This window comes from Bubalus bubalis, chromosome 1, assembly GCF_019923935.1.
Source record: "Bubalus bubalis isolate 160015118507 breed Murrah chromosome 1, NDDB_SH_1, whole genome shotgun sequence".
Lineage (NCBI taxonomy): Eukaryota > Metazoa > Chordata > Mammalia > Artiodactyla > Bovidae > Bubalus > Bubalus bubalis.
Window position 1 is genome coordinate 111,673,797 of NC_059157.1, and position 24,309 is coordinate 111,698,105.

A 24,309-nucleotide genomic window follows, 5' to 3' on the forward strand; every position below is an offset into this window, starting at 1 on the left:
TGCTTTTTCCATGATCCAGTGGATGTTGGCAATTTGATCTCTGGTTCCTCTGCCTTTTCTAAAACAAGCTTGAACATCTGGAAGTTCACTGTTCATGTATTGCTGAAGCCTGGCTTGGAGAATTTTGAGCAGTACCTTACTAGCATCTGCTGCTGCTGCTGCTGCTAACTCACTTCAGTCGTGTCTGACTCTGTGTGACCCGATAGACGGCAGCCCACCAGGCTCCCCCATTCCTGGGATTCTCCAGGCAAGAATACTGGAGTGGGTTGCCATTTCCTTCTCCAATGCATGAGAGTGAAAAATGAAAGTGAAGTCACTCAGTCATGTCCGACTCTTAGCGACTAGCATGTGAGATGAGTGAAATTCATAACTGACATGTAATCTTACTGCATTGTGGTCAGAAAAGATGATTGGCATGATTACAGTTTTTTTGAATTTACCAAGGCTAGATTTGTGGCCCAGGATGTGATCTATCCTGGAGAAGGTTCCATGTGCACTTGAGGAAAAGGTGAAATTCATTGTTTTGGGGTGAAATGTCCTATAGATATCAATTAGGTCTACCTGGTCTATAGTATCTGGAGAAGGCAATGGCACCCCACTCCAGTACTCTTGCCTGGCAAATCCCATGGACGGAGGAGCCTGGTAGCTTGCAGTCCATGGGGTTACTAAGAGTCAGACATGACTGAGCGACTTCCCTTTCACTTTTCACTTTCATGCATTGGAGCAGGCAATGGCAACACACTCCAGTGTTCTTGCCTGGAGAATCCCAGGGACGGGGGAGCCTGGTGCGCTGCCGTCTCTGGGGTGGCACACAGTCAGACACGACTGAAGCGACTTAACAGCAGGTCTATTGTATCATTTAAAGTTTGTGTTTCCTTGTTAATTTTCTGTTTAGTTGATCTATCCATAGGTGTGAGTGGGGTATTAAAGTCTCCTACTATTTTGTGTTATTGTTAATTTCCCCTTTCATACTTGTTAGCATTTGCCTTACATATCACAGTGCTCCTATGTTGGGTGCATATATATTTATAATTTATAATCTTCTTCTTAGATTGACCCTTTGATCATTATATAGTGTCCTTCTTTGTCTCTTTTCACAGCCTTTATTTTAAAGTCTATTTTATCTGAATTGAGTATTGCTACTCCTGCTTTCTTTGGTCTCTATTTGCATGGAATATCTTTTTCCAGCCCTTCACTTTCAGTCTGTATGTGTCCCTTGTTTTGAGGTGGGTTTCTTGTAGACAACATATATAGGGGTCTGTTTTTGTATCCATTCAGCCAGTCTTTGTCTTTTGGTTGGGGCATTCAGCCCATTTTCATTTAAGGTAATTATTGATAAGTATGATCCCATTGCCATTTACTTTGTTGTTTTGGGTTCAAGTTTATATACCCTTTCTGTGTTTCCTGTCTAGAGAAGATCCTTTATCATTTGTTGGAGAGCTGGTTTGGTGGTGCTGAATTCTCTCAGCTTTTGCTTGTCTGTAAAGATTTTGATTTCTCCTTCATATTTGAATGAGATCCTTGCTGGGTACAGTAATTTGGGTTGTAGGTTTCTCTCTTTCATAACTTTAAGCATGTCCTACCATTCCCTTCTGGCCTGAAGGGTTTCTATTGAAAGATCAGCTGTTATCCTTATGGGAATCCCCTTGTGTCTAATTTGTTGTTTTTCCCTTGCTGCTTTTAATATTTGTTCTTTGTGTTTGATCTTTATCAATTTGATTAATATGTGTCTTGGGCTGTTTTGCCTTGGGTTTATGCTGTTTGGTACTCTCTGGGTTTCTTGGACTTGTGTGACTATTTCCTTCCCCATTTTAGGGAAGTTTTCAACTATTATCTCTTCAAGTATTTTCTCATGGTCTTTCTTTTTGTCTTCTTCTTCTGGGACTCCTATGATTCGAATGTTGGGATGTTTAACATTGTTCCAGAGGTCTCTGAAGTTGTCCTCATTTAATTCTTTTTTCTTTTTTCCTCTCTGCTTCATTTATTTCTACCATTCTATCTTCTACCTCACTTATCCTATCTTCTACCTCCATTATTCTACTGTTGGTTCCCTCCAGAGTGTTTTTGATCTCATTTATTGCATTATTCATTATATATTGACTTTTTTATTTCTTCTAGGTCCTTGTTAAACATTTCTTGCATCTTCTCAATCCTTGTCTTCACGCTATTTATCTGTAACTCCATTTTGTTTTCAAGATTTTGGATCATTTTCACTATCATTATTTGGAATTCTTTATCAGGTAGATTCTCTATCTCTTCCTCTTTTGTTTGGCTTGGTGGGCATTTATCCTGTTCCTTTACCTGCTGGGTAGGTCTCTGCCTTTTCATCTTGTTTATATTGCTGTGTTTGGGGTGGCCTTTCCGCATTCTGGCAGTTTAAGGTTCTTCTTTATTGTGGAGGTTCCTCGCTGTGGGTAGGGTTGGACAGGTGGCTTGTCAAGGTTTCCTGGTTAGGGAAGCTTGTGTCGGGTGTTCTGGTGGGTGGAGCTGGCACTTCTGCAATGAAGTGTCCAGTAGTGAGTTTTGAGATGTCAGTGGGTTTGGTGTGACTTTGGGCAGCCTGTATATTGAAGCTCAGAGCTATGTTCCTGTATTGCTGGAGAATTTGTGTGGTATGTCTTGCTCTGGGACTTGTTGGCTCTTGGGTGGTGTTTGGTTTCAATGTAGGTATGGAGGCTTTTGATGAGCTCTTATTGATTGATGTTCCCTGGAGTCAGGAGTTCTCTGGTATTCTCAGGTTTTGGACTTAAGCCTCCTGCCTCTGGTTTTCAGTCTTATTCTTACAGTAGCCTCAAGACTTCTCCATCTATACAGCACCAATGATGAAACATCTAGGTTAATGATGAAAAGTTTCTCCACAGTGAGGGACACCCTGAGAGGTTCACTCAGAGTTACATGGAGAAGACAAGAGGGAGGAGGGAGATAGAAGTGACCAGGAGGACAAGAGGGGGAATCAAAAGCAGAGAGAGCAAGCTAGCCAGTAATCACTTCCCTATGTGCTCTCCAGAGTCTGGACCCCTCAGAGATATTCACAGAGTTACACAGAGAAGAGAAGAGGGAGGAAGGAGACAGAGATGGCCAGGAGGAGAAAAGGGGGAATCAAAAGGAGAGAGACAGATCCAGGCAGTAATCAGTTCCCTAAGTGTTCTCCACAGCCCAGAACACACACAGAAATTCACAGAGTTGGGTAGGGAAGCGTAGGGGGAGGGAGGTGATAGAGGCAACCTGGTGGAGAAAAAGGAGAGTCCAAAGGGGGAGAGAGCAATCAAACCAGTAATCTCACTCCCAAATAAAAATGGGTACTGAAGATTGGGTTCTTAAAGGTACAAAATTGATAACAAATACCAAAAAGCAGAGATTAAAAATCTAGAGTAGAGGTTAGATTTTCAAAAATACAATATTAAAAAAACAAAACAAAGCCATAAAATTATAAATTTATATAGGAAGTTTGCTTTGAAAATAGGGTCTTTTTTTTTTTCTTTTTGCAAGGTAATCAGTTCAGTTCAGTTCAGTCACTCAGTCATGTCTGACTCTTTGTGACCCCATGAATCGCAGCACGACAGACCTCCTTGTCCATCACCAACGCCTAGAGTTCACTCAAACTCATGTCCATCAAGTCAGTGATGCCTTCCAGCCATCTCATCCTCTGTCGTCCCCTTCTTCTCCTGCCCCCAATCCCTCCCAGCATCAGAGTCTTTTCCAGTGAGTCAGCTCTTCGCATGAGGTGACCAAAGTATTGGAGTTTCAGCTTCAGCATCATTCCTTCCAAAGAACACCCAGGACTGATGCCCTTTAGAATGGACTGGTTGGATCTCCTTGAAGTCCAAGGGACTCTCAAGAGTCTTTTCTAACACCACAGCTCAAAAGCATCAATTCTTCGGCGCTCAGCTTTCTTCACAGTCCAACTCTCACATCCATACATGACCACTGGAAAAACCATAGCCTTGACTAGATGGACCTTTGTAGGCAAAGTAATGTCTCTGCTTTTGAATATGCTATCTAGCTTGGTTGTAACTTTCTTTCCAAGGAGTAAGCGTCTTTTAATTTCATGGCTGCAGTCACCATCTGCAGTGACTCTGGAGCCCCCCAAAATAAAGTCTGATACTGTTTCCACTGTTTCCCCATCTATTTCCCATGAAGTGATGGGACCAGACGCCATGATCTTCGTTTTCTGAATGTTGAGCTTTAAGCCAACTTTTTCACTTTCCTCTTTCACTTTCATCAAGAGGCTTTTTAGTTCCTCTTCACTTTCTGCCATAAGGGTTGTGTCATCTGCAAATCTGAGGTTATTGATATTTCTCCCGGCAATCTTGATTCCAGCTTGTGCTTTTCCAGCCCAGTGTTTCTCACAATGTACTTTGCATATAAGTTAAATAAGCAGGGTGACAATATACAGCTTTGACGTACTCCTTTTCCTATTTGTAACCAGTCTGTTGTTCCATGTCCAGTTCTAACTGTTGCTTCCTGACCTGCTTACAGGTTTCTTAAGAGGCAGGTCAGGTGGTCTGGTATTCTCATGTCTTTCAGAATTTTCCACAGTTTATTGCGATCCACGCAGTCAGAGGCTTTGGCATAGTCAATAAAGCAGAAATAGATGTTTTTCTGGAACTCTCTTCCTTTTCTATGGTCCTGAAGATGTTGGCAATTTGATCTGTGGTTCCTCTGCCTTTTCTAAAACCAGATTGAACATCTGGAAGTTCACAGTTCACGTATTGCTGAAGCCTGGCTTGGAGAATTTTGAGCATTACCCTACTAGCGTGTGAGATGAGTGCAATTGTGCAGTAGTTTGAGTATTCTTTGATATTGCCTTTCTTTGGGATTGGAATGAAAACTGACCTTTTCTAGTCCTGTGGCCACTGCTGAGTTTTCCAAATTTGCTGGCATATTGAGTCCATCACTTTCACAGCATTATCTTTCAGGAATTGAAATAGCTCAACTGGAATTCCATCACCTCTACTAGCTTTGTTCATAGTAATGCTAAGGCCCACTTGAATTCACATTCCAGGATGTCTGGCTCTATGTGAGTGATGACACCATCAATAGATGATAAAAATAAAAATTAAAGGATTAATAGAGGACTTAAAAAGTAAAAAAAAAAGTTTTTAATTCAAAAAATGATAATAGTAAAAATATATCTAGGACTTTCTCTGGAGCTGTTGCAGACAGTGTGGGGTCAGTTCATTTTCAGATAGTTTGGCTCTCTGGCTTATACTTCTCAAGATCTATAGGCCCCTTCCTATGTTAGTCGGTGTGGTTAGTCGGTGCTAACTACAGGGTTTTAATCTGTTGCACATGTCACTTCCAAAGCGGTTCCCTCTGTTTATTTTAGCTTCTGTTTGCTGGTCTCTTCAGTGTCTAATTTCTACCCTGACACAAGGGGGCGATGGTGGTCACTTTTTTAGGCTCACTTGTTAAGTCATGCTTTGGGGAGGGAGGAACACTGCAAACAAATATCAGTGGCTTGTGTGGGGAGTGCTTGCAGTGTTTTAGCCACACTGGGTTTGCTCACGGCGTGTGTGCTTTCATGGTCTACAGTTTTCAGGCTCTAGGTTGCTCTGCCAGGAACTGTCTGAGGCGGGCCCTGGGTTGCATACACTTCCCAGGTCTAAGCCACCCAGGTTCAGGTTCTCAGGTACTCCACAAAGGTGCAGACTTGGTTGGGCCTGCGTTTTGTGCCCTTCCCAGGTCCGAGCAGCTCAGGTGGCCAGGTGCTTGGCAAGAACAGTCACCCCCAGGTTGGGGGGTGCATCTTACCACCTCCCCTGTCCCAGCCGCTCAGTTTTCTGGGTGTACTATGGGCACGCCTTCTCAGGTGTGCCATGTGTCTCTTCTGGGGAGCTGATCTCTGGCTGCGACTGTCCTGGCGGATGTCAACCGTCCAAAATCCCAAGAAGTCTTGGTCAGCAATGAAACCTGCTTACAGTTTGGTAGAGGATGCCAGTCTGGGGCTGCGATTGCCCCCTTCCAGCTCTGGCTGCCCTCGCCTGCCTGCCTGTCTCCGGCGGGGGATGGGCCAGTCCGCCGCTGTCTAGCTCTGTTCAGTCCTTTGTTCTGTGAGCGGGCCTGGCAGTGTCTTAGGTTAGGGCTTTTCCTGGGATAGTTTTTTTTTTCTCTCTCTCTCTTTTTTTTCTTCTCTCTCTCTCTCTGGCTATCCCACAGTCTGGGTTCCTATCTCAAGTTAGTTCCCTCAGATTGCCCTGGGGGCATTCAGGCCTGATCCTTACCCTAAGCAATGTAGCCCGCGCCTCCCTGTCCAGCCCCCACTTAATAGTGGCAGATGCGAGTGTCTGGGCTGCTTCTCCACTGGGAGCTGCTGTTAGGCACATAATCTGTGGGTTTTAATTATTTATTTATTTATTCTTCCTCCCAGTTATGTTGCCCTCTGAGATTCCAAAACTCCCCACAGACCCGCCTGTGAGAGGGTTTCCTGGTGTTTGGAAACTTCTCTCTTTTTAAAGACTCCCTTCCCGAGACGGATCTCCATCCCTACCTCTTTTGTCTCTCTTTTTATCTTTTATATATTGTCCTACCTCCTTTTGAAGACAATGCGCTGCCTTTATGGGTGCCTGATGTCCTCTGCCAGCATTCAAAAGTTGTTTTGTGGAATTTGCTCAGCATTCAAATGTTCTTCCGATGAATATTTGGGGGAGAAAGTGGTCTCCCCATCCTATTCCTCTGCCATCTTAGGACCACCCCGTGTCTATTCAGTGTTGTACTGAAGGTTCTGGAAAAATACAATAAAACAAGTAAAGGAAATGAAAGTAAGAATTGGAAACAAGAAATAAAATAATCCTTATTTGTAGACAATATAATTGTCTACATAGAAAATCCAAAGGAATCAACAAGCTATAGAAATAATAAAAGAATTTAGAAATATTTTGGATATAAAAATGTTATGGAGAGATCAGCAGCAATTTTGTTATACCAGTAATAACGAATTGGAATTTAAAAAAATAGTGAATTTCTTTTCTTGATATAATTTATCCAAACTGTAGGTTTCCTAATAAGAGGAAATAAACCCTTTTTTATTAGTATTTAAATTAAATATTAGTATTTAAATTAGTATTTAAATAGTCATCCCATTTCAACCTTAGCAGACTCAACACCCTTTTTCATAACATAATTTAAATCCCTTTTACTAACATGAAATGAATTTAATAGTTTGATATCATCTAAAAGACATACATCTTTGAAAATGATTAATATAATTTTAAGACAAACATTTATAGTAAGTTAATATATATTCTATTTTGTTCAGGCATGGCCAGAAGATGTAACAAAGTGCTATATGTTTGCCCTTACTTTTAATGATTATATGTGGGATTAAGAGAAGCAAGACAATATTCAACTCATATGTTCGTAATATTTCTTATTTAACTTGTTAAAATAAGGAGTGGGAAAGTATATACGTTATATTCATAGAATTGCATACACAGACACATTTTGAAGGGCTGTATTGCTGACCCACGGACATTGAGCAGCATAGATAATTGCTGTGTTTTCAAAAACAATTTTAAAAAATCTTTGTAAGATTCTGAAAAAAGTAAAGTTTTCTTTCAGTTTAGCTATCAAGGATGATAGTTACAGCCTTATAAATTTTGTGTGTCTGTGTTAGTCACTCAGTCATGTCCAACTCTTTGTGACCCCATGGACTATATAGCTCACCAGGGCTCTCTGTCTAGGAATTCTCTAGGCCAGAATACTGGAGTGAGTTGCCATTGCCTTCTCCAGGGGATCTTCCTGACCCAGGGACTGAACACTGGTCTGTATTGCAGGCAGATTCTTTACAGTCTGAGCCACCAGAGAAGCCCTTGTAAATTTTAGAGAATTTTAAATCTATACAAAAGAATACTTTTAGTGTCTAAGAATGCAATTAGTCCTGGCCTTAAAATTACAACCAGGTCTTACAAGTACATGAACATCCAACTGGACTTTCAAAAGTTTTGCAGAATATAGAAGAGTTCTTTATTGTGCATGGCGGTTCTTGCTTTGGTAGATATTTTAAGCTTCCAAAATTCCCCTTCCACAGTATGCCACTAGCAATCTATGAAGCAATCTGCAAATCACTGGGACAAGCAATCTCTCACATACATTTCTGTAACATCTACTAAAGGAGCAGTATTGCTTTTCTCATTGAGAAACATTGGTTTAGGTATCAGAATGCATTTGCTATGGGTAAACTCTTTTTCCCAAGTTGTAATTACCATTTTAATTGAAAACCTATTTTCTTTACTAAGCATCTCATATTCAAAGGCTAATCTCATATCTACATAACTGAACATTTCAACCAACAGCATTGGTATTACTGTGCTTATGACCTCCGTAGAATGAAGTCTATTAAGAAAAGTGGAACTCAGGACATTTGGGTTTCTGTCACTTGAGAATCTCATTGTACTGATATCACATAAAGTTGAATATTCTTATGCCATACAATAGTTGCATAATAAGTAGAAACTTGAGCCTTGAAAATGACAAAATGGTCCTATGAGACCTTTAGCAGGTTTCTTTATCAAATCACGTAATTAGTTCTGGAGTACATGCAATGGGCTAAGTTGTCTTACAAGTTATATAGAGCCTAAAAACTATTCCTATTAAATTGGATATGAATTTTAGAATATATCAGCTTTTGTTGATTGTGGAGTAGTTTAAAAATCGAAAAAAATTTTAACCATTTTAATTTACTACCCGAAAGATTTATCCAATCCTATAGCTCCAAATAAACCCCCTATAATCAATGACTCCCAGATAGTTTTCAGATCTAGCCTTACCTTGAGCTTCAGATGTATATATACAATTATATATACCATATATACTTGAATATTTACTAGGTATTGAAAATGTACATTTTAAAAATTGAACTTGTGATTTTTCTTACATAGTCTTGTAATCTGCTGCTTCTCATCTCAGTAAATGATACCACAATTTATCTAGTTGGTAAGACCAGAAGACTTGAGGGTCATTCTTCATTTTTCTCTTTCTCTTATGCACTAAGTCTAATACCGTTGATAGGCCTGTAAGCTCTATCTTCAGAGCAAATTACAAATCTGACCACTGATCACCACCTTCACCTGAATCACCTGAGTCTAAAACCGATATTATTTCTTCTTTCCCAGTTTTATTGAGATGTAATTGACATACAGCACTGTATAATTTTAAAGTATACAACTGTTTAACTACATACATCCTGAAATGATTACCACAATAGTTTTAGTGAATATCCATCATCACATATAGATAAAACATCAAAAAAATAGGAAAAAAACTTTTTTTCTTTGTGATGAGAACTCTTAGGATTTACTCTCTTAACAGTTTTCTTTTATAACACACAATAGTGTTAATTATTTTTATCATGTTACGCATTACATCCCTAGTATTTATCTTATAGCTGGAAGTTTGTACCTTTTGATTGCCTTTTAGCTAATTCCCTCATCCTCCACCCCCTACCTTCAGTAGCCACAAACCTGATTTTTTCTATGACTTTCAATATATTTATTAAATATATATGTTAAATCTATATATTTAAATGTGATCACAATGAAAAGTCTAGTTGTCATCCATCACCATAGAAAGATGTAACATGGTTGTTGACTATATTCTTCCTACTGTAAATTTCAAACTTGTAACATATATTTTATAACTGAGAGTTTATACAACTTAATCTCCTTCACCTATTTCTCTCCTCACTCTACCCACCTCCACTTTGGCACCTGTTTCAGTATTTGTCACTCTGTTTCTCTGTATATTTGTTCATTTGTTTTGTTCTTTAGATTCTACATATAAATGAAATCATACAGTATTTGTCTTTCTCAAAGACAATATTATATCTTACATGAGAAACTGTATAGACTCATAACTAAATGTCCTCCCTGATTCCATATTTCTTCCACACCATTATAGTCTGTTCACTGATATACAGTGTTTAAGTCAGTTGCCTTTTTAAAATTTTCTAATGAATTGAAAGTGAAAGTCGCTTAGTCGTGTCCGACTCTTTGAGACCCCATGGACTATACAGCCCATGGAATTCTCCAGGCCAAAATACTGGAGTGGGCAGCCTTTTCCTTCTCCAGGGGATCTTCCCAACTCAGGGCTCGAACCCAGGTCTCCCTCTTCACAGGCAGATTCTTTACCAGCTGAGCCACCAGGGAAATCCAATATTACTTAAGTGGGTAGCTTATCCCTTCTCCAGCAGATCTTTCTGACCCAGGAATTGAACCAGGGTCTCCTGCATTGCAGGAGGATTCTTTACCAGCTGAGCTACAATGAATTGAGTTCCCATTATATTTCAAACAAAATTCAAAGGTTCTACCATGACCTACACACTATTTGTTGTTAAGTCACTAAGTCGTGTCCAACTCTTTTGCGACCCCATGAACTGTAGTCCACCAGACCCCTCTGTCCATGGGATTTCCCAGCAAGAATGCTGGAGTGAGTTACCAATCCTTCTCCAGACCTACCCACTGTGGTCTTATGGATATCTTTATGACCTATTTCCTAACATTCTTTTCCTCATTCTTTCTAGTCTAGCCAGAGTGGTATTCTTGCTGTCTGAGAACACAAAAAGCATGCTTCCGCCTTGGGGCATTTATATTTGCTTTTTCCTGATCCTGGACAGTTTCCTCCATACTCATGTATTTTCATGCGTCTCTCCCTACATTTGGATCTCTAATGTCCCACCCTGAGGAGGCTTTCCTAACTCCCCTATCTAAAATATTACCTCACACCCTATCCCCATACCCATCTAAATTACATAATATTTATCTCTACTTAGGATAAATATTACATAATATATTTGTTTATTGTTTGTCTCCCCCACTGGAATATAAGTTCCATGCTGTAAGCACATGGATGAATTATGAAAGATTCAATGATGAGTTACTCTTAACATATACTACTTAATGACTGACTGAATTTGAAATAATTATACAACTCTCTTTCACTCTTTGAAATAATCTGATCTTCTAAACCAATGGTCCCCAACCTTTTTGGCACTAGGGACCAGTTTTGTGGAAGACAGTTTTTCCACAGTCAGTGTCAGGGGTGGGGGGAATGGTTGGGATGATTCAAGCACAACACATTAGAGTTATTTTGCCACCGCTGATCTGACAACAGGCAGAACTCAGGAGGGAATGTGAAGGTGGGGAGTGGCTGCAGAAATAAAGCTTCGCTCACTCCCTCACCTGCCACTCACCTCCTGCTGTGTGGCCAGCTCTTAAGGGGCCACGGACCAAAACCTGTTCTTGGCCCTGGCCGTTGGCAACCCCTATACTAAACTACCTTTTCTCATTTCTTATGTAATTAAGTCAGTGGTATAAAAGAAGGGTGATGTTGGTGTGTGAAAGAAGACTAAAATAGACACCAAGTGATACTAAAACTGTGCTGAAGATTAATGGTTTGTCTTTTCTTTACAGGCATTATTAATTAGAGTTACTACTGATGTGACTAATAATCAGATTGCTTATTCTATAATTTAAGAATGTAATGCTGACTAAACAGGATCACCTTGGGGTTATATATTGCAAAATATCTGTGTTATCAAAAAACATTAAAATATTAAATATTTGATTACTATTGTTTTGCTTTTTTTTATTTTAGGAAATGATTTGCAGCTGAGTGAATCAGGAAGTGACAGTGATGACTGAAGAAATATTCAGCTATAAGTGTAAAATTTGCAAGATGTGATAATTTATCTTAGGAATAAAAATTTCTAAGACTGAGGAAAATGTATCCTAACTTTGATAATAAATTTAATCTGATTCAGAATTTTCAGTTGATGTTACATTTTTTACCTTTTATGGGTACCAGCATTTTCATGTGTTTTTATTTAATATTAACAAAACTCTTATGAAGTTTTACAGATGAGAAAACGAACTCAGAGTTTAAGTTACTTGCCCATGTATTGTTAGTTAACCAGTGGCAGATCAGGTGTTCTAAAGTTCAAGTTCACTGTTCTGTTTTACCACACTCCTGTCTTCAATTGTGAAATGTCAAAACTTGATTTGTAATAAATGCGCTGGTTTTAATTATGTCTCTGAGCCTTTCTGATATTCCTTAAATTTTGGTTGAAAATTAAGCTAAAATTGAGGGTAAAGATGAAGCTAAGTAGTTGTTTTAATGAAATTGTTATTGCTCACATATTTTATCATTTTCTCATCTCTTTGATATTGTTTAAAACTTTTATTTTGCTTTTGAGATAAAAATAAGCAGTTATGTTAATGAGATAAATACTTAATCTTTATACCTGTAGCATTTTTGAATTTGAGGGAAATAAACACCAGATTGAGAGTCACTAATGAACAGCAAGTTTTTTATTTAAATAATAAACTTTATTTTGAAGAACAGTTTTAGTTTCACAGCAAAATTGAGCAGAAAGTACAGAGACTTCTCATATACTTCCTCTTCCCATACATGGATAATCTCCCCTACTATGAACATCCTGCACCAGATTGGTCCCTTTTTAAATAATTGATGAACCTACATTCACACATCATCATCTAAAGTCCGTATTTTACATTAGAGTTCACTCTTTGTGTTGTATTCTATGGGTGTTACCAAATGTATAATCGCACCTTTGTCCACCACTGTAGTATCATACAGGGTGGTTTCACTGCCCTAAAAATCCTATGCTCTGCCAATTCATTTCTCCACATCCCAACCCCTGTCAATCAGTGATCTTTTGACTGTCTCAGTTTTGCCTTTACCAGAATATCTTATAATTGGAATCAGACATTATGCAGCCTTTTCAGATTGGTTCTTTCACCTACATACTTAAAGTTTCCTTGATGTCTTGTTCATGGCTTGGTATGCACCTAAGTTTCCTCCATGTCTTATTCATTTCTTTTTAGTGCAAATAATATTATATTATGTAGATATAATGTTATGTATCCACTAACTTACTGAAGGAATCTTGGTTACTTCCAAGTTTTGGAAATTATGAAAAAAATTTTTATTAAACATTACCTCTTATCATAGGAAGTTTTCTAGCTACATATATATATGTATATAAGTATATGTATATATAAATATACATACATGTGTGTGTGTATATATATACACACATACTGAACTGAACTGATAGATGTCAGGCGAGTGTATTCTCCTCAGTTCTGTCTCGTCTCAACAAAAATTTGAATCAATGGACGTTAAAGCCCTCAGCGCGTCACAGCTCTCAGACAGACCATGTTCTAGATCTCGGGTCTTGGACAGAGAGTGTTATAGCTCTTAGACAGATCAGTGTTACAGCTTTGTGTTACAGCTCAATTTTATTTAGAAAATAGCAGGAAAATACATCCTCGAGGCGTGAGGGCATGCTGACCCAAAGACATGAAGAGAAGAGAGAGGGGCTAGAGAGAGAGAGAAAGAGAGAGAGAGAGAGAGAATGAGCATGTGTGTGGGAGAGGTGAAAGGGAGGCCTCCGGCCCTTTGGCTCCTCTTTTTATGTTTTTTCCTCCCCCCCGGGCCTGCCCTATGTAAATTGGGCTAGCCAGGAGTGCTGTTTGTTCTACCTGAGGCCCTCACTCTGGTCCTCGGACCTTCCTTTGTTCTATTTTCACAGGCTTTTCCCTTCCTTGTCTTTTAGCCACTGCCATTCTGGACTCCATAACTCATCTCTTCCCCCTTTTATTATTTCCCACATAAATTAAACATGTTCTTAAAGATCATTTTGATGGATTGAATACATAGTATATCATTCCTATACCCCACTCATTTAAATATGAGTAGCTTAGAGAGGAATGAGATAATATCTTCTTTGCTCCAGTTATCTCCTTATTTGATTCATTTTCAGACATTAAAATATAGGGATGAGACAAGTTCTCAGATATGACATTCTATGCCAGAACAATCTTCACATGATTCTAAGCACACACCTTTTTTCTCCCGGCTTTATAGAGAAATAATTGACATATAACATTGTATAATTTTAAGCTGTATAGTGTGATGATTTGATACGTGTTTATATGAAATGATTATTAAAATAAAGTTAGTTAACATAATCTCATTATTCTTTTAGCTTGACCTTTCTGAGTGGTTTGATGAAACTGAAAATAAAAGTATCAAAGTAGTGAAAGTAAATTGGCTACAAAGGAACAAAAATCAGTGGCTTTGAACGATTCCAGAACACTACACTGAAACTCTAAAGTTAGTAAAATTGCATCTGTACAAGGGTATGAGTGTGACCTATGAATTACATATTCATCAAGTATTATCATCCACAGTTTGGTAAGACGGCAGTCTTAGACATGTCAGAATTCAGTAATTGTATTATTTACATACCATTGATGTAATATTTAGATTAATAATTTCCAATGTGTTGAGATGAATCAAAATTAGCAACTCAAGAATGGAAAAAAATATTATAAAAATATATTCTAAAAAGGTTGTTAGCTTCTTCAAAGGGACTGGCAAAATTCATAGTTCAGTTGAGTCGCTCAGTCATGTCCGACTTTTTGCAACCCCATGACCCGCAGCACACCAGGCCTCCTGTCCATCACCAACTCCCGGAGTCCACCCAAACTCATGTCCATTGAGTCGGTGATGCCATCCAACCATCCTATCCTCTGTTGTCCCCTTCTCCTCCTGCCCTCAATCTTTCCCAGCATCATGGTCTTTTCCAATGAGTCAGCTCTTCTCATCAGGTGGCCAAAGTATTGGAGTCTCAGCTTCAACATCAGTCCTTTCAATGAACACCCAGGACTGATCTCCTTTAGGATGGACTGGTTGGATCTCCTTGCAGTCCAAGGGACTCTCAAGAGTCTTCTCCAACACCACAGTTCAAAAGCATCAATTCATGGCACTCAGCTTTCCTCACAGTCCAACTGTCATATCCATACATGACTACTGGAAAAACCATAGCCTTGACTAGACAGACCTTTGTTGACAAAGTAATGTCTCTGCTTTTTAATATGCTGTCTAGGTTGGTCATAACTTTCCTTCCAAGGAGTAAGCATCTTTTAATTTCATGGCTGCAATCACCATCTGTAGTGATTTTGGAGCCCAAAAAAATAAAGTCTGACACTGTTTCCACTGTTTCTCCATCTATTTGCCATGAAGTGATGGGACCGGATGCCATGATCTTCGTTTTCTGAATGTTGAGCTTTAAGCCAACTTTTTCACTCTCTTCTTTCACTTTCATCAAGAGGCTCTTTAGTTCCTCTTCACTTTCTGCCATAAGGGTGGTGTCATCTGCATATCTGAGGTTATTGATATTTCTCCCTGCAATCTTGATTCCAGCTTGTGCTTCTTCCAGCCCAGCATTTCTCATGATGTACTCTGCATATAAGTTAAATAAGCAGGGTGACAATATACAGCCTTGACGTACTCCTTTTCCTATTCGGAACCAATGTGTTGTTCCATGTCTTAACTGTTGCTTCCTGACCTGCATATAGGTTTCTCAAGAGGCAGATCAGGTGGGCTGGTATTCCCATCTCCTTCAGAATTTTCCACAGTTTATTGTGATCCACACAGTCAAAGGCTTTGGCATAATCAATAAAGCAGAAATAGATGTTTTTCTGGAACTCTCTTGCTTTTTCCATGATCCAGTGGATGTTGACAATTTGATCTCTGGTTCCGCTGCCTTTTCTAAAACCAGCATGAACATCTGGAAGTTCACAGTTCACGTCTTGCTGAAGCCTGGCTTGGAGAATTTTGAGTATTACTTTACTAGCGTGTGAGATGAGTGCAGTTGTGTGGTAGTTTGAGCATTCTTTGGCATTTCTTTTCTTTGGGATTGGAATGAAAACTGACCTTTTCCAGTCCTGTGGCCACTGCTGAGTTTCCCAAATTTGCTGACATATTGAGTGCAGCACTTTCACAGCATTATCTTTTAGGATCTGAAATAGCTCAACTGGAATTCCATCACCTTATCATCAATTCATAGTCGTAGTATAATATATAATGTATGTAATGTATTCTATATATTATAAGTAAGTAAATATTTATTAAATATATATATATATATATAATCTTATCTGGGTGGTGGTTGTGTGAGTTACACATATGTAGAAAATACTACAGTCTTACACTTAAGATTTGTGCCTTTTAAGTTATATTTTAAAAGTCCACAAACAAAATCAGTAAAAAACTATTAGCAACGTAGAGGGTGGAAGAGAATTAATATAAATGATACAAAAGTAGATCTTATAAGCTTATAAGAAGAGGACAAACAACTCAATAGAAAACAGGGAAATGAATCGGCAGTTCTAAAAATTATGAAACACTTTTTGTCACAGAAATATTACTTCCAGAAATTCATTCTACGATACATTTGACTAATCTGCAAGGTTATTACTGCAGTATTATTTATATTGCAAAAGACCTACAATCTGAATATGAGTCCTTTGTCATTGATTTTTGAAGTGATTTATGTAGTTTGGATACAAATCCTTTGCCAATATATGTAGTATGACTGTTTTCTACTACTTTGTGAGTTGTCTTTTTACTCTTAATGGTATCTTTTGGTGAACAAAAGTTATCAATTTTAATGCTATACCATATATTAATCGCTTATGGTTGCTATATGTCTTATTTAAAAAAATCTTAGCTTAAAAAATGAAATCTTGGCTTAATCAGTCCAAAAGATATTCTCTTACATTGTCCTCTAAAAGCTGTATTTTTTTAACTTTAACAGATCTGTAATCTATGTAGAATTAATCTAATCTCTCTATATGACCAACCTAGACAGTGTATTAAAAAGCAGAGACATCACTTTGCTGACAAAGGTCCATCTAGTCAAAGCTATGGTTTTTCCAGTAGTCATGTATTTGACAGTTGGACCACAAGGAAAGCTGAGCACCGAAGAACTAATGCTTTTGAACTGTGGTGTTGGAGAAGACTCTTGAGAGTCCCTTGGACGGTAAGGAGATCCAACCAGTCAATCCTAGAGATCGTCCTGAATATTCATTGGAAGGACTGATGCTGAAGTTGAAACTCCAATACTTTGGCCACCTGATGGGAAGAACTAACTCATTTGAAAAGACCCCGATGCTGGGAAAGATTGAAGGCAGGAGAAGGGGATGACAGAGAATGATCTGGTTGGATGGCATCACCGACTTGATGGACATGAGTCTGAGCAAGCTCTGGAAGTTGGTGATGGACAGGAAAACCTGGCGTGCTGTAGTCCACGGGGTCACAAATAGTTGGACACGGCTGAGTGACAAAATTGAACTGAATATTAATGTAATCTATATATTATTTTCTTTTATGGTTTTTATTCATGATGTAAGATAAAGGCAAACATTTTTTTCCATATGAGTATCCAGATGGTATTTTTTTAAATTGAAAACAGTCATTTGTCCCATTTGTCATTGTCCCATGACACTACTGTGTCATGTTTGGCCTAAATAATGCCAAAGTATGTGTGTGGGTCTTTTTCTGAACTCTGTTCTGTTGCATTGGTTGCCTTATCTATCTTTGTGTCATTTCCACTCTTGTTATAATTACTATAGCTTTATAATAGATTTCCTACTGAGTAGTACAAATCCTCCGTTATTGTTCTTCAAGATTGCCTTGCTGTTCTTAGATTTCTGCATCTCCATATGAATTTTAAAAATCAGCCTTTAATTTTCTACATTCACAAAACCTGTTGGATTTTTTTTGTTGCAACTATAGATTGATTTGGGGATTGCTGACATCTTACTGAGTCTTCCAAATCATGAGTATGGTATGTCTCTCCATTTATTTAGATCTTTAATTTCTTTCAATAATGTTTTAGAGTGTTTAATACTGATGTATTTTTTAACTTATTTTTTAATTGTAGCATGTATTGATGTCTTAAACATTTTTCAGTAGATTTATTCTGAGGTATGTTTTATGCTATTAGAGCTGGTATAATTTTAAAATTACCTTTTCTATTTGTTTTTGCTGATATTTAAATACAGTCTTTTTATGTGATGATTTTGTATTCATAGTTTGCTAAACACGTCCTCTTTTAATTTCATATTTGCCTCTTCTCTCTGACTATATAAGTATCTATCATTTGAGACTTTCAGCCTCCTTTCTGTACATGACTGTAAAATATCACTCTCTTCTGTCATAATCATTGAGTCACAAATATTTTTACTCATAATTGATATTTTAGATTATTTTACTCTATTATTCTTTTTTATCTGTGAAGAGTTTTTACTCATTTCTGTTAATGAATTGCTTTTTTCTTTGATTTTTTTCCCTTTTATCTTTCTGATTTCAACTTAGAAAAAATGATGCTGTACAAGAAGCATCTTGATAAAATAGAAAAGGCTCTAGAATAAGTTTTAGAGTCTGGGATTCTAGTCTGAGCTCATCTGTAATATTCTTCAGGCTAGATTAGCAGAGGGATTTCAAACCAGTGTTCACCAAATCCCTAATATAAGAATTACCAGAGATGCTTGTTAAAAATACAAGTTCTTAGCTACCTCTTTAGATTTGTGTGTGTGTGTGTGTCACCCTGGAAATTTATATATTGATACATAAGTACATGTACAAATATAAATATATATAAATATCCATAAGTGATTTTTATCATCAGGGAAGTTTATATACCACAAGATTAGGATTTCTTCCATCTCTGATATTATTTGATTCTATGAATGCTTAGCATTGTATTGCCATAATCAATGAAAAATTTCACTTAAACAAACAAGTATCAAAGATCCAATGCCAATATGCTAAAGTTTGGTATTTAGGGCACCTATGAGCACAAATGAGTTGCTGCCTTGCATACAGGTGCTATTCCATCTGCTCTGCTATATCAAATGCTATTTCAGAGGTACAGGGCCAGAGCAGGAGGAGCCATTGATATAATTAGATCTTAAAGTCGTCTGTGCCTCTAGTGGTTAACTTGGCTAGTAACTTCTGACTGTTCATTTGTTTTGTATCCAGTCGTTAACCAAACTAGGTCAGAAAGGGCAGTACTTTCTGAAAGAATAACTACAGCTTAATCATTAATGTCACAAGCAGAAATGAAGCTGGACTCTTCTTTGGGTAAAGGTTGATGGGAAAGAAACAGGATGAGGAGTGTAACAGAAGCTGAGAAAGAAACATGGTCAAAGTCTGAGTTAGAGTTTAGGGAGGAAAGAGTAGAGTTTATCCTGGTCTTATTTGTCAATAGATTACTCAAGTAGCTAATGTAAGAATTTTATGAGGGATAGAATCATAGGTTCTCATATTCTAAAATAAAATAATGCATTCTCCTATTTCCTGACTTCTTTTTTGGTTTAGTCCTTATTTTTCTTATTTCTCTCTGGCCATTCTTTCCTTTTCCATTTGACTGACAACTAAATGGGCACCATACTGTTTTGTTCTTTTACCTCTTTGACTTTGCAAAAATAATAATTATTTAACAGTCATGTCTGATCCTGTTCTTCCTCTGATAAGAACTAAATGTATTCTGGAGTCATTTGGAAGTCCATTCACTGAATATTAAGAAAAATGGTGTTTGTAATAGTACCTAGAAAATAACTGGTTCATAATTTTTACACAAATCAAATTTTATTTACAGATGAAAGGATAGGTTTATCTTGAAGTAAGAAAGTTACAACACAGAGAATGAATTTTAAAAGAAGAATGATTCCCAAATGTATATCACTGAACTTTTCTTTTTGTTTTCTTTAGCTCCACCTCTTTAATTGCTTATAAGACATTTCCAGTTGAACTTTACCATGTTGAAAACCAAAAATTAACATTTTTTTTGTATCTCTCCAAATTCACTTTAGAGATATCTTTCCCTTTTCAATGCATTTCAATTCTCCTACATTCCTATGTTTCTATTTCCATAGCTTCCATTCCTAAGTAATAACCACAGGCATTACTGATACTAATCTATCCATAACACCATAGCGAAAATTCCAGATCTGCCACTTGATGGCCACATGACTTTGGAAAAATTGCAATCTCTTGAGATATTAGTTCCTGTAAAGTGAGGATGGTAGTAAGAATAAGAACATAAAGATAATATATGTGTGTATACACACACACACATATACACAATTGGTGTGTGATAAATGGCAGCTATTATTACTCTGAAATCAGTGTTTAAATCTGTGCTCCAGTCTATGTTCTAGGCATTATATTTCTAACTACTTTTCACTCATGTGCAGTTCTCCAGCATTTTACAGTATCTCACTTCCGCATGCTTTACCTTTTACATAAACATTCTTTTAAACTAGTCTCTGAGACCCAAAATTTTTTTTTTTTTCCATATAGCTTTCTGCTTCGTAGGAAGCTACTTAAGCCCGACACCCACAGGGTTAAAACTGGTTGCTGAAGCCACCCCCTCTTCCCCTCCCAGTCCCCCTTTTCACAGTAGCCTGGCAGCTGTCCCAACTGCCTACCAAAGCCAAATGCTTGAAGAGAGAGAGAGGAGCCAGCCATGAATTCTTTCCAGAAAAATGATTCCAAGGAAACTCTTTTTTTACCTGTCTCCACTGAAGAGATACCACCTCAACCCCCCAGCTTTCCAGAGAAGTCATCTCCGGTGAGTCCTGGGATTCATCTCTGCCTCTGACAGGAACAGACGTACTCTGTTGGTTCTCCTCCTTGGCCCCTGGAGCTTCAGGCTGAGCTGTATTAGAGTATTAAAAACTATTCTCTCCTGAAGTTAGAATGAACCTATAAGCCAGATCTAAACAGGAGTTTCTTTCAACTTAGGAGAGGAAGCAGCAGAAGGCGGTGGTCAGAGTTCTTCAGTGGATATCCAGGACTTGGCTCTATTTCATTGTATATTCTGAATTTCTCTGGGGTGGAAAAAAAAGCACTTTGCATGTCCAGGGAAACTTGGCAAGTACTCCTTTCTGGAGAACTGTGTGTGATTGTTCTTTATTTACCAAAAAACCTCCAAAACTTCAGCCTTTAGTTTCCCCTGTACACAGAGTCTATGCTGCACACCAAGAGAAGTTTTAGAATAGATCTAGTCTCTGTAATGTGTTTCAGTTTACAGTGGGCGAAAGGACAGAAAAACAGGGAAGTAATAACGTTTTACTTTATATATTAATACTTGTTAAAACATTTCCCAATTCTTTTTTAATCCTCATATCAAAATCCTGTTAAGTAGAGAGGGTATAGTAATACTAGCCAGTATTTACTTAGTTCTTACTTACAAGCAAAGAAGTAGCAGTATTCTAGAGGTGGGTAGTTTCTTTGTAATAACAAAACTGAAGTATAAAGCCAGGTTTAGTGACATGGCCTGGAGCAGTATGTTAACACAGTCAGTGACAGTGTTACATAGCTAATAGAAGCCATGTTAACCAAACTTCAGGCTGTATAATTCTCAAGCTGTGAGCCGGGAAAGTAAGAAGACTATTCACTGTGTCTTTTAAGAAAGTTTTTTTATCATACATTAATGCATATTAATACTTTGGAGGGTTGTTTATGTATATCCATATATATCTATGTGGATAAAAAAATGAACACATTAATTTATCAATCATTTATTTAGTTGTATATCTTCTGGTCCCAAATAATTTGAGGCTACTTACAAAAATGCATGTATATCTTATGAATAAGGAAAGGTAATAAAAAAATCTCATGATTTGATTGAACCAAGGCCACGTATCTCCATCCCTTTCTCATGTTGGTTGGGCTATCATAATGAGAGGGATTTGAAGTAAAACGTGATATTCCTTTTATTCTGATACAGTGCATGCAATAGCATAGTCCTTTTAATGCACAAAAGGATTAGCATGAAAATATTATAGAATCTGTTTCATAGAACAAATGGACATTTAATTTGAAAAGGCTTAAGAAATCTCTGCCAAAGGTTAAGGTGATCAATCATCTTAATCTTCAACAATTTGTATTGGGCTCTGTTTCTGGCAGGAAGCCTTCATATTGCTAGGATTCCTCCCATCACAGTGAATGGGGCAAGTGGGGACAGAAAGGTTAATCCACACCGTAGAGCTAAGCAGGGTACTGACATCTGAGTGTAACTACCTGGACATCAAGTGTTCCAGAGGCCAACTCTTTGTTATGTTCCTAGAAATAAGGATCATTATTCTCTTGCCCAGTGCCCCAGGCTTTCCATTTAGTACCTGTGGGAAGATGAACAGGTCCTAGTGTCTATATCAAGAAGTGCCTGAGCAGCTCCATATTAAATGTTTGAGGGACAAAGGAATATTCAGAATAGCTTGTTTGACTGCTAAATCAGCAATGCAAGCACTTTTAGTAGGATACTGGCTGTTTTATGAAGCATAGGGACCATTGCTTCTTCACATGACCTATCATGGTGACTTAATGGTTTTTTCTGTTGCAAAACAGTATAATGATCTAAATAGGGAAATATTGTTCATGCTTGAACCAGTGTCTTTTTGTTTCCTAGAAAATCTGTGGCTCCAACTATCCACTGAGTATTGTCTTCATTGTGGTGAATGAATTCTGTGAGCGCTTTTCCTATTATGGCATGAAAGGTAATTTTGTGTCTCCCAATCCTACTTTTCTCCACTCACTCTCACCCCATGTTTGTAACAATCTGTCTTATATGCACTTATTTCTCTTATCTACTCTTTACCTTCATCCAGCTGGTCCTTGCCTTTGGTGAAGACTTCCAAAAAATGCCTTGTGGGATTTCACCTTCTAACTTATACAGGCCAAGAACAAAGAAGAGTAGTGGAAACCAGAACACAGCCTATGAGAATATAAGTGGAAAAACTCATCCTCAGCATTCCATTGTTAATTTTTGTTCCTTAGGTCTATGGATTATATTGTTGCTGGGAAGGAGAAGGAAGGATTATTAGATATTAGATAAAGATAACATCAGGCCATGTTATCTTTCAGGTTGGCCTAAATGATGCTATGTGCATGAAGACTGAAGGGAGGTGTATTGCAGTGGCTCAGTCCATAAAGCACCTGCCTGCAAAGCGGGAGACCGTGGTGTAGTCCCTGGGTTGGGAAGATACGTGGGAGAAGGAAATGGCAACCCATTCCAGTATTCCTGCCTGGAGAATTCCATGGACAGAGAAGCCTGATGGGCTTAAGTCCATGGGGTCACAAAGAGTTGGACATGACTGAGTAACACACACACACTAAGCATAGCCCCTTTCACCCTCACAACTCCGAGGGACCCTGCTTCTGCTGCTCAGAAGTTACTACTGATAGGAGTGCTGAAGATCAAGATCACCTGCAAAGACCCTATCAAATGCTCTTTTCCTCCATAAATAATTTTAATATATCTACCTTGTTTTGTCTCTCATTTTTTTTTTTTTTTTTTGCTTTAGCTGTGCTGACCCTGTATTTCCTGTATTTCCTGCATTGGAGTGAAAACACTTCCACATCTGTGTACCATGCCTTCAGCAGCCTCTGTTACTTCACTCCCATCCTGGGAGCAGCCATTGCTGACTCATGGTTGGGAAAATTCAAGTAAGGATGATGGGAGGTTACATTTCCAAGAAGCTTCACAGATTAAACATGCAGAGATATCTCTTCTAGCCTCTTGCTTCCAAGCAAGAATATACTTGTGTCATCCATGATAAATAAGAATCTCTGTCAGAGTGACAATATAGAAAGGTTTTATCTCTTCATTATCAGTTTTTCCAATATTTTTATTTTTTTTCTTGTATTTAATTTTAATCTTCTGTTCTGAAGTTTAAGACCAATTCTTGTTCTGATCTCAGGTGGTAAGATGGCTACCCACAAGAAAATGTATAATTAAATGTTGTTATTTTATATACTATCCATCTCTCCTCCAGACTGAGTCATTTCAACTCTTTTAGTATCTTCTTATAAAGTCCCTATTTTCAGCTCTTTTACCATCTCTGATTCTCTTTTCTAATCTCCTTCTGTAGATTTTTTCTTAAAACTATAATAAATATTTTCATGAGTTAGACGAATAGTCTGTTCATTTCAATATCTTTTAAGTCCCTAAAAATAGCACCAAGAGATGTTTGGGGATAATGTTATAGTTGTCATCTATAATATCATTCTCATGGGACAGAGATGGATCTCAGGTATCCATCACTCAGGTATTTTCTGTGGAGTTGTCATCTACGGAATTGTCTAAATTAGCATTTCTCAAAGTGCATTCTGTTGAAAATTTGTTGTATAGGATCTAAAGAATGTTATGTAGGAACATAGAGCTCTCATAGTCAAATAAGTTTGGGAAAATGCTAGAATGAATAAAGCTAAAAAGGTATCTTTACTGCATGACTTCTTATAGCCTTTAACATGCTGCTGCTGCTGCTGCTGCTGCTAAGTCGCTTTAGTCGTGTCTGACTCTGTGTGACCCCATAGACGGCAGCCCACCAGGCTCCCCCATCCCTGGGATTCTCCAGGCAAGAACACTGGAGTGGGTTGCCATCGCCTTCTCCGTTTAACATGCTAATTAATATTATAAAATCTCCAAGAGAA

General features: G+C 38.0%; 2 protein-coding genes across 3 annotated transcripts in view; both read left to right on the top strand.

Moving 5' to 3' along the window:
* EAF2 (ELL associated factor 2) overlaps positions 1 to 11,760 on the top strand; it is a 53,525-nt gene extending 41,765 nt beyond the window's left edge. Inside the window, exon 6 of the mRNA XM_006073416.4 lies at positions 11,593 to 11,760. Within this exon, the coding sequence (XP_006073478.4) occupies positions 11,593 to 11,639 (47 nt within the window). The 3' untranslated portion in view covers positions 11,640 to 11,760. The remainder of the gene's footprint in view (positions 1 to 11,592) is intronic.
* An 8,384-nt stretch (positions 11,761 to 20,144) lies between these two features.
* Positions 20,145 to 24,309, top strand: part of LOC102403840 (solute carrier family 15 member 2) — a 44,299-nt gene continuing 40,134 nt past the window's right edge. The window contains exons 1-3 of one of the 2 annotated variants that reach the window (XM_006073417.4): positions 20,145 to 20,446; positions 22,286 to 22,373; positions 23,181 to 23,322. In XM_006073417.4, coding sequence (XP_006073479.3) covers positions 20,342 to 20,446; positions 22,286 to 22,373; positions 23,181 to 23,322 — 335 coding nt within the window. In that variant the 5' untranslated portion in view covers positions 20,145 to 20,341. The remainder of the gene's footprint in view (positions 20,447 to 22,285; positions 22,374 to 23,180; positions 23,323 to 24,309) is intronic. The other variant, XM_044942508.2, reaches the window with a different exon arrangement.